Source organism: Bison bison, unplaced genomic scaffold (genome assembly GCF_000754665.1).
Source record: "Bison bison bison isolate TAMUID 2011002044 unplaced genomic scaffold, Bison_UMD1.0 scf7180017864472, whole genome shotgun sequence".
Lineage (NCBI taxonomy): Eukaryota > Metazoa > Chordata > Mammalia > Artiodactyla > Bovidae > Bison > Bison bison.
In genome coordinates this window covers 8,539,913-8,550,187 of record NW_011495033.1, presented here as the reverse complement: position 1 = coordinate 8,550,187, position 10,275 = coordinate 8,539,913, and the positions used below count along the sequence as shown (strand labels likewise).

The 10,275-nt window shown below is 51.7% G+C and overlaps 1 protein-coding gene across 1 annotated transcript in view; it reads left to right on the top strand.

Moving 5' to 3' along the window:
* The window catches only part of LOC105004177, a 35,538-nt gene that overhangs the window by 21,525 nt on the left and 3,738 nt on the right, over positions 1-10,275 (top strand). The window contains 4 exon segments of the mRNA XM_010861706.1: positions 169-292; positions 1,543-1,549; positions 1,624-1,684; positions 1,686-1,712. Coding sequence (XP_010860008.1) covers positions 169-292; positions 1,543-1,549; positions 1,624-1,684; positions 1,686-1,712 — 219 coding nt within the window.

Genomic DNA, 10,275 nt, shown 5'->3' with positions numbered 1-10,275 from the left:
ATTCCGCATTCCCAGCCTGGGGGCGCGCGCGGTTCCTTAATGAGACTTGGGCGAGGGCCGACCTCGCGATTCCGCGGTTTTATTTTTTTCCTCCCCAGTGTAGGCTAGCGCTGGGGCCCGAGTGGGGCCCGCCGGCCGGCTGCGGCGGTGGCGTTTCGCCCCGGGTAGACGCCAACCGCAGCCTCCCGCTGTCCCTTTTCAAAGGATGCTCGCTCTTCGCTGGGCGTCAGAGCCGTTTTGCAGCCTCTCGGCCAGATGCGCGGGGCGAGGGTACCCTATCCACACCCCCAGAGTCTGGGCGTGGGGTCTCTCCAGAGCTCCGGGTAGCAATCAGCCTGGGCGCCGCGCCCAGCTTCGTTTGGGGATGGGGTCCGGGGCGCCGGTCCCCGGAAAACCTCTGCGTTGCTGGGGATGGAGGGGGCGCGGAGAGGAGGAAACGTGCCTTCCCACAAGTTGTTTTGCAAATCTTTAAAGGGACGTGGCGTGGGGGTGGGGAGCTGCCCTCCTGCACACTCACCCAGGCACCTGCTAATGGGGGGTGGGGAGCGGGGCTGGGGTGGCGTTCTCTCCCACCGTCAGGCCCGTTCCATTAGAGCGCAACCCAGATCAGACCAGACAAGTCAACCGTCAGCTGTCAGCCAGGCATCAGATCAATAGAAATGATTTTACAGCCTCGTTGGGTATCAAGCCCCAACACTCCAAGGGCTGGGTCTCAATCCCACTCTACTTTGGAGGAAGTGGGTCTTCAGTCCTATGGACATAGCTCTTTTGGGGGTGGGGGCGGTGGTGTATGGACCTTTAGGGTGACCCCCCCACCAAAGTTCTTCACCCATCCTGACTGAGAATGTGGGTAGAGGCAGGTCAGAGCAAGGCCCCCTGGGGCGCTTCCTCTCTGTCCCTCAATCTGCTTGACTGGTCCTAGATCTCCCCGACACAGTGAGTTTCCTTTTCATCTAGAAAAGTGACATCTCCTGTTTGGAAAATGGGCTTGGACGGGTCTCAGAAGCCTTCCTCCTCCCGGCCTGCTGGCTGTGGCTCCTCAGCTTGGTACTGGGGCCTGTGGAGAGCGGCTCCCCAACCCCACATCTGTGTGGAGCTCTGAGGTGCAGCCTGGGGCCAGCTGGCCTGGCCCTCGGAGGCCCTGGGGATGGAAGGTGCTGGAGTCGTCAAGGCAGGCGATTCTCATTAGGCCCCTAATGCCTGCTGGCAATTAATGTCACCCAAGGGCTTATTAACCATCCCACTGAGAGGCGAGCCAGCAATCAGGCTCTGTACGGGAGAAAGGGGGAAACAAACTGCCTCCTGAGACCCTGCTGGGGTAGAGGGATGGGGGGGGGGGGCAGGGAGGTCTCCCACTTCTGCCCACCTCCCCCCAAGGAAGGGGCCCAGTCCAGAGGACAGACATGTTTGCTTTTCTGAGCCGAGGACCCACTTTCCCCAGGATGTGGATCAACAATCTCAGCCCACTCTCCTGGCCTCCTCTGGAGACTGGGCACTGAGCTCGGTATTCTGGTTCTTCTCTCCACTCCCTGCCACCTACAGCCCTTAGGTAACAAGAAGCTAGTCTCTCTTGGCCCACTCAGTTTCCCCTGCTCCCTCCTTCCCTCCCTCTGTCCCTACAAGAGATGGTGCATATTTCTGATGTCAAGCCCCTGCTCAAAACAGTGAGCAAGACAGACCTAGCCTGTCCTTATGGAACTTCCATTCTGGGGGTGGGGGGAAGGCAGACACTAAGCATGGAATTGATTACAACTGTGATAAGATATGCTGCATAAAAACATATGCATTTTTTGCTCATCTTACAGAGAAGACTGAGGCCCAGAGTCAGGGAGGGTTGTGGGGAGGCAACTCGCTGTCATCAGAGAATGTAACTTCAGCCTCAGATTCTTCCAGTTACCTTCTATGTGGGTCCACCTTCATGGGCCCTGGAATAGTCCTAGCCTCCTGCCAGGCAGCTGGGCTGAGGTTGGGCCCAGTGCCCTGCATGGATGCCCACCAGGGACCCACACAGAATCTGGCCCCCACTTCCTCTTCTGCCTGACTTGCCACCATGGTGGACCTAGTGACATCTGCCCCTGTTTTTCAGGACCCCTGCTCATAGAAGAGGACTTCTCAGGTGGCACTAGTGGTAAAGAACCCGGCTACCAATGCAGGTAGACGTAACAGACGTGGGTCCCATCCCTGGGTTGGCATGATCCCCTGGAGGAGGGCACAACAACCCACTCCAGTATTCTTGCCTGGAGAATCCCATGGACAGAGGAGCCAGGCGGGCTAAGGTCCATAGGGTCACAAAGAGTCAGAGGTGACTTAGCATGCATGCACGCCCATAGAGGAAGATAGGACAGGCCAATGTGGGCCTGAGGGAGCTCACCATTTGCGCGGGGCTCCTGGGATCCTCCTGGAATCCTAGTCTGGCTCAGCTGGGGAGGACCTCAGGGATTTTCTAAGCTAGCTCTCTCATTTTACAGCTGCAAATACCTTCATTTTCTTAAATACCTTGACTTTTTTTTTTATTGAGCTCTAAATTGTGTGTGCAGCATTGTGCTAGGTAGCAGAATACATAAGTTGAATAGACAGACAAGACCCCGGTGGGGAAGTTCAAGGGCTTAGTTCCACAAACCCATATTGAGCGCTGAGTCCTATTAATAGCTAACATTTACTGAGTGCTTTTTACGTGTCTGGTGGCTCAGATAGTAAAGAATCTGCTTGCAATGCAGGAGACCTGGGTTCAGTCCCTGGGTTGGGAAGATCCCCTGGAGAAGGAAATGGCAACCCACTCCAGTATTCTTGCCTGAAGAATTCTATGGACAGAGGAGCTTGGTGGGCTACAGTCCATAGGGTCCCAAAGAGTTGGACATGAAAAAGGACTAACACTTTCACTTTCACTTTTTACTTGCCAGGCACTGTGCTGGGCATTTTGCATGCGTTATCTGGACCCTGTTAAGTAGATACCACTACTTATTACTATTCTTACTGCTGTTTTTCAGATGAGAAAGGTGAGGTTCAGAACAGATAAGTTTCTTGCCTAAGGTCACACATCTGGAAAGTAGCTGAGCCACAGCTCAAGTATGTAACCCACTGAATCACTTTACTATGAGGTGTAAGATCCCAGGATTACATAGATGACAAAGCTACCACTCCCGGCTGGAGGGGGTACAGTGAGCAGCCCTCCTTTGTGACTTCAGCATCCACAGGTCGTTCAGTGTGGGGAGGGGGCAGTGCTGTGGAGGCCAGCACGGGGATCTGGGGGTACAGGAGCCTGCGATGAAAGGGTTGCGCTCTCTCCACAGCCTCTCTGTCCTCAGCACCCACACTCAAACCTTCATGCTCTTAGATATGTACCCAGTTGGGACTTCCCTGGAGTCCAGTGGTTAAACTCCACACTTCCAATGCAGGAGGTTCGGGTTTGATCCCTGGTCAGGAAGCTAAGATCCCACATGCCACACGGTGCGGCTAACAATTAATTTTAAAAAAGATATACACCCGGTTAATACACAGTCTTGCATGTGTGTAGCTATTACAATAATCTCTTGCCTCAACCCTGCAGGCTGATCTCCCAGCTCAAATTCCAGGACCAGTACCAATCCTCAAGGGCTTCCCAGGTGGCGCTAGGGGTAAAGAACTGCCTGCCAGTGCAAGAGATGAGACATGGGTTCAGTCCTTGCGTCGGGAAGATCCCCTGGAGGAGGGCATGGCAACCCACTCCAGTACTCTTGCCTGGAGAATCCCATGGACGGAGGAGCCTGGCGGGCTACAGTCCATGGGGTCACAGAGAGTTGGACATGACTGAAGCAACTTTGCACACACGCGTGCACGCACTGATGTGTGCATCAAGCCGGGAGACTGGGAACCTGTCAGCAGCTAAGAGCAAATGCTCAGGGCCTCACATCTCCAAGCCTTAGTTTGTTTCTTCATTGGTTAAATGTGGATAATCATAGAAAGCCCTCGTCACTTACCAGCTAATGCATACTGATTGCCCAGTAGTACTGGGCAAAACGCATGCTCTGCAACGTTGGCTGGTACTGTTATTGAAATCACACAACTCGCTATGGTCTATGAAGCCCTAGATAATTTGACCCCTAGCTGCTTTCCCAAACTCATTTTACCACTCTCCTGTTTTATTACACTGGAGCCGCAAAGGCCTCCCTGCAGTAATAGGAAACATATCCCAGCCTCAGGGCCTTTCCGCTTCCCGTTACCTCCACCTGGCACGCCCTTCCCCTGGAACTTGTGTCTTGCTCTTTTACTTCGTTCGGGTACTGCTCAACTATCACCTCCTCTGAGACACCTCCCCGGGCCACTTGATTTAAAATAACACGACTCTCACCCTGCCCCATCGCGCTATCTTCATGCCCTGCTCTATTTTGTGGGAATCCAAGGATCAAACCCACATCATCTGCGTTGGAATCGCAGAGTCTTGACCACTGGACCGCCCGGGAAGTCCCACCCTGTTATAGTTTGATCCACAGCAGTTGACATTTAATTTTAGAATTTGTTTAATCTGTCTCCTGTAATGGAATGTAAGCTCTTATGAACTGTTCACCAGTGTACCCCAGTGCCCAGAATGCCTGGCATATGCATTCAAAAAAATAAGTGGGATTATTTATCCATATTCATTGATTTCTGTACTCAGATCATTGATCATACCCAGTCTTTATAGTCAGGTTTGGGGCTGAGTTCACTTAAGGGCTCTGCCTGAAACCTCACTCCCCAGACTTTCCAGAGCCTAGGAGGCCACTGACCCGGTCACCTTTGTCCCTGATGCTCCTTGTGGTTGTGCCAGCTCCTACTGTGTCCCAGCTCCAGTCTCTGCTGAGGCTGGAGTCCCTTCAGCTGTCATGCCAACCTCACCCTGACTAGTCAGGGCTTGGGCTATGACGCAAGAACTATCTGCGTCTCCTACTATTCCCCAGCCTGAATCCTCTGTCCCAGCCAGGCCAGGCCAGCCACCAGCACCACCAGGCATGTCCCTCTTCCTGCCAGACCCATTCCTGCCTCCACGCTTCTGCTGTGCTATACTCCCTGCTGCAGCGATGTTCTTCTCCGCCAAATGAAATCCCACCCATCTTAACTTTCCATCTCAAGAGTCTTCCCAGACTCAGTGTGATAGTGTTACATGGCTTCTTGGAGAAAAAGAAGTGAACAGAGTCTGGGGAATCAGTCAGGGTTCAAGTCTCTATCTCGTTGCCCTCTGCTCCAGTTTTCTCTGCATCTTGAGCACCCAGTCATCAGTTCAATTCAGTTCAGTTGCTCAGTCGTGTCTGACTCTGTGACCCCATGGACTGCAGCACGCCAGGCCTCCCTGTCCATCACCAACTCCCCGAGCTTGCTCAAACGCATGTCCATCGAGTCGGTGATGCCATCCAACCATCTCATCCTCTGTCGTCCCCTTCTCCTTTTACCTTCAGTCTTTCCCAGCATTAGGGTCTTTTCAAATGGGTCAGTTCTTCGCATCAGGCAGCCAAAGTATTGAAGCTTTGGCTTCAGCATCAGTCCTTCGAATGAATATTCAGGACTGATTTCCTTTAGGATTGACCCAGTCATCACTACCCAGTAAATCCCCTCTGGGATGAGGTCATGTTCTCCATTAGGACTGTAGGTCAGAATTTATCCTCCTCCTATTTGATACATTGAAAAAACACAGGGCCCAGAGAGAGCTAGTGACTGGCCCAAGGACACAGACAGGAGTATACCCCCAGGCAAGGACAGGCCTGGCTCCCTCCCCACAATGTTCCCATTCCCAAAGTTTCAATACCTGGCTCAGTTCCACCATGGACTTGGGAACCAATCTTCCATTTGATGGAGGGGGTGAGGCTCCCCAGGTCATTATTTTGAGAGTTCCATCCTGATTCAGTGTGGCTGCTGCTTTAGCTCAAATCTTGGACTCCAGTTTTAGGAATTGCCTTTACATCCTCATTCACTCATTCCATTTCACTTTGGACATGTCTTCTTCTCTGGAGCCTTCCTCGACACTGCCCACATCCCATCCCTGTTCTGTGCACCTCTCAGGCCCCGATTCCTGCATCTAAGCACGCATCAGAGTGTGTTGCTTTGTCTGTCTCCTGTTTTAAAGAGTGTCCCTGTGGTGTGCCCCTCACCTGACCTCCGTTTGTTGTTGTTCAGCCGCTAAGTCATGTCCGACTCTTTGCAACCCCGTGGACTGCAGCCAGGGTCCTCTGCCCTTCACTATTTCCCAGAGTTTGCTCAGATTCATGTCCATTGAGTCGGTGATGCCATCTAACCATCTCATCCTCTTTTGCCTTCAATCTTTCCCAGGATCAGTCTTTTCCAGTGAGTTGGCTCTTCGCGTCGGCCGTCCAAAGTACTGGCACTTCAGCTTTAGCATCAGTCCTTCCAATGAATATCAGGGTTGATTTCCTTTAGGGTGGACTAGTTTGATCTCCAAAGGACTCTCAAGACATCAGTTAATGGTTATTGAATAAATAAATTATTAACCAGCTACTATGTATCTGGAGCTATGGTAGCTAAATAAAATGGTCTCTGTCTTCAAGGAGCTCACCACTGTGTAAAAGAGGTAAGTGGGCAGACACATGGGATTATGACACAAAGGTGGCTGTGAGGGATGAGGTAGAGGGAAGCATAGGCATTGCGGGGCCCGGAAAGAGGCCATCTGGCCTAGGTCATGGGTGTTGCAGGAAAAGGAAGGACTTCCTGGAGGAGGTGAGCTTTGAGCTCCATTAAAGGAAGGACAAGTCGGTGTGGGCCAGGGAGATGGGGAGGAGAGGGAAGGGAAGAGGCTGTTGAAGGAAGAAGGAGCAGATTATTTATAAAGGCTAAAGTGGAGGGGGGAATACAGTGTGATCAGGAAACAGAAGTCCGGAGCATGGAGAGCTGGGGGTCAGGTGCTGGGGAGGGAGCTGGTGAGATGAGCAGGCACACAGCCTCTGCACACAAAGCTATGTGCCTGTGATGACACTTGCCCCTGGGTTATGATGCTCAGTTGCACCAAACTTCACATGTACACTGGTCAAAGACTCAGAGATGCTTGTAAAGCATCTTAGCGCCTACGTGTGCAGACACACACACACACTCACACACACACCCCAACTCTTTACAAAATGTGTTGCCCCCTGAACTGTCTGTTTACAGCTTTTCTACTCTCATTTCCCTGGAGCACCTCACCTTGAGTTCTTCAGCAGGCAGCACACTCTGTGCCACCCCACCCCCTACCAAACCCTGATCTAGCCATCCATCCCCCATCCCTCCTCCCTCTGGCACATGGAGACAGTGAGCTAGCACCACCCCCCAGGCACCCAGCCAAGGGAGGATTTGGACTCAGGCCATGCGGGCTGGGCTGTGCTCTCCCGTCTTTTCCTCCCCGCCCCCACGCAGCTCTGCTTAATTCCAGGGCAGAGCTCTGATCAAATGTGAAGCGGAGAAGTACAGAGCCAGAGCCAGAGGGAGAGAGAGAGAAAGATACAGATTGAGCAAGCACGCTCTCTTTGCCACAGCCCAGCAGCTAAATGGCAGTCAACTTGTGATGTTCCTACAACTTACTCAGCTTCTCTTTCATTCACCAACTTGGCTGCCAGACGCAGGGGAAGAAGAAGGACCCAGGGACCCAACTTCTCCCCAGAGCCTCCCCAGCCGTCGTCTGCACCCCCACAGAATTGTCGAACCAGCTCTGCCCGGCTCCTGGGGTTGGCAGTGCCCAGGAGTCTTGCTTTGGGTAGAGATCGCCTGGCTGGGCTGCCGGGGAAGATGAGAGGGGAGCCACGACTGGAGAGAAAGTCCTTGCACCGTTGATGTGTGTGATTGTTAGAGGCCATCCAGGAAATCAATGAGTGTTATAGGAGGGAAGGAGAGCAAAGCAGTGAGTGATCCCTCTGGGGGACAGAGGGAACTCATTTCAGGGTTTGGATCAAAATCCAGGTTCTGCTTCCTGTTCCCTTAAGATGGGAATCTTCGCTTTAGCTTCCCACCCCACCTCTCAAATCCGATTCTCAGTTTCCTCCTGTCTCACTCTTGTTACCAAAACATTTATGGCGACCTCCCTGATGGTCCAGTGGTTAAGCATCTGTCTGCCAATGCAGGGGGGCACCGGTTTGATCCCTGGTCTGGGAAGACCCCACATGCCTCGGAGCAACTTAGCTCATCTATTGAGCCCGAGGAACGAGAGCCTGTGCTCCACAACGAGAGAAGTCACTGCAATGAGAAGCCAAACTAGACTGGCCCCTGCTTGCCACAATTAGAGAAAGCCTGTGCACAACACCGAAGACCCAGGGCAGCCAAATATAAAGAAACATTAAATTACAAATTATCTATGGCACCCCACTGCTTAGAGGATTAATTCCCAATTCTTCAGATTTGCATTCAGTGCTTGATTCATACCTTCTCCCTCTTTGAGCATACTCATGCTACATTGCTCAGTCGTGTCTGACTCTTTGTGACCCCATGGGCTGTAGCCCTCCAGGCTTCTCTATCCATGGAATTCTCCAGGCAAAAGTACTGCAGCGGGTTGCTGTGGCCTTCTCCAGGGGGATCTTCCCGACCCAGGGACTGAACCCTTGTCTCCCACATCTGTACTGCAGGTGGATTCTTTACAGCTCAGCCATTGGAGGAGCTCCCCACTCCCCGCCCGCCTTTGACCACTTTTCCCTAAACAGGCTGTATGCTTCTTTGCCTTGGTGCTTTTCGCCTGCCATAATCTCTGCTCGGAATACCTGTTCCTCCTTTCCAACCTCCTTGTGGAGCCTTTTCTGCAAAGCCTTATTCATCACTCCAGACGGAATCAATCACTGTCTGCCTCGTAGTTGGAATTCACCTGCTCTCTTAGCTTCTGCGTATAAAATCCTTAAGGACAAAGCTTATATCTTATTCATCCTTCAATCTCCCACAACACTGAATGCAGTCCCATACAAGCCTGTAAGTGTTTAATAAATCTCTTCTGAATGAACGAATGAACGAAGGGCAAAAAAGGCCATAGTCTGGACACCAGTGTCCTTCAGTATCTCGGGTACCTCCTGTCTCTTACCTTTTTGAATCTTCAGTATAATTCTGACCAGGATATGAATATTATCTCCCTTGAGGGATGAGGAAGCTGAGGATCAGAGAGACAAAGCAACTTGCTCAGAGTCACACAGCTTGAAAGTGAGAGAGCTGGGATTCGATTCTGTCTTCCCCAAAGCCTGTGTTCTTTACACTTGTTCAGAGCACATAGGATTATATATATACCCTCTCAAATGGTCTCCCCAGGACTCCTCAAGCCCACCTCAGAATCAGGCAGCAGGGGAATCCCAGAAAGACTCTGAAGTGACTATAACGTTTTCCTCGGAGATTGGCCCCATCCTCAGGCTAATTGGAAGGCATCTTGGTTTCCACCTCACCGCCTGTCTCTCAGAAACTCATGGGCAGTTACCAGGGGCTGTCTAGTGGGGAAAGTGAAAGTGTTAGTCGTTCAGTCATGTCCAACTGTTTGCAGTTCCTGGCTCCTCTGTCCATGGAATTCTCCAGGGAAGAACACTGGAGTGTGGAGCCATCCCCTTCTCCAAGGGGATCTTCCCGACCCAGGGATCGAACCCGGGTCTCCTGCATTGCAAGCGGATCATTGACTGTCTGAGCAAGTCTAGAGGGTGATTTGGGTCTAGTTCCTGGAGTCAGATTGCCTGGGGTCAAATCCCGAGCTCTGATGCCACTATCTGTGTGACCTTGATTTAACCTCTGTGTGTCCAGTTCCCCACCTGTAAAATGAGAACAGGGATAGTACGCTCCTGGTAGCATGGCCAAGCACCTGGGAGCAGTAACTGGTAAACTCTCTGTGTGTTTTATATCATCGGTATCAGTTTCATGTTCCTCCCTGAGAGGCAAACCCTCTGGGGTTTCTGTGAAGAGTGGTCTTCGTTTTTTAATTTTTATTCCCCTGTGTGTTCTTAATGGACCCCCAAACTCCCTAGGTGTCCTGTGTAAGATAAGCAAGCAAAATTGGGCACGGAGGGCAGCTCCAAAGAAAACCAAATCAAAGTGACTTTTGTGGTGACAAACGCTTAATAATAACTTTACAAATCCAGTTGAATTACTATGAATAAAAAAATCCCTCTCTCTTTTTTTTGTATGGATACTGCTCTTGTCTCCCAGAAAGCACGCAGCCACAACCCTGAAATCCACCCGAAAGGATCATTACTGGGAAAACAAGCTAAAAATAACCCCAAGGGAAGCAGTGCCAGCCCCAAAGCTGTTCCTTGGAGGTGTGGGCGTCCAAGAAGCCTCCACTGTTGCTTCTGGGGTGATAGATTCTAATTTACAATCTGGAGTTGC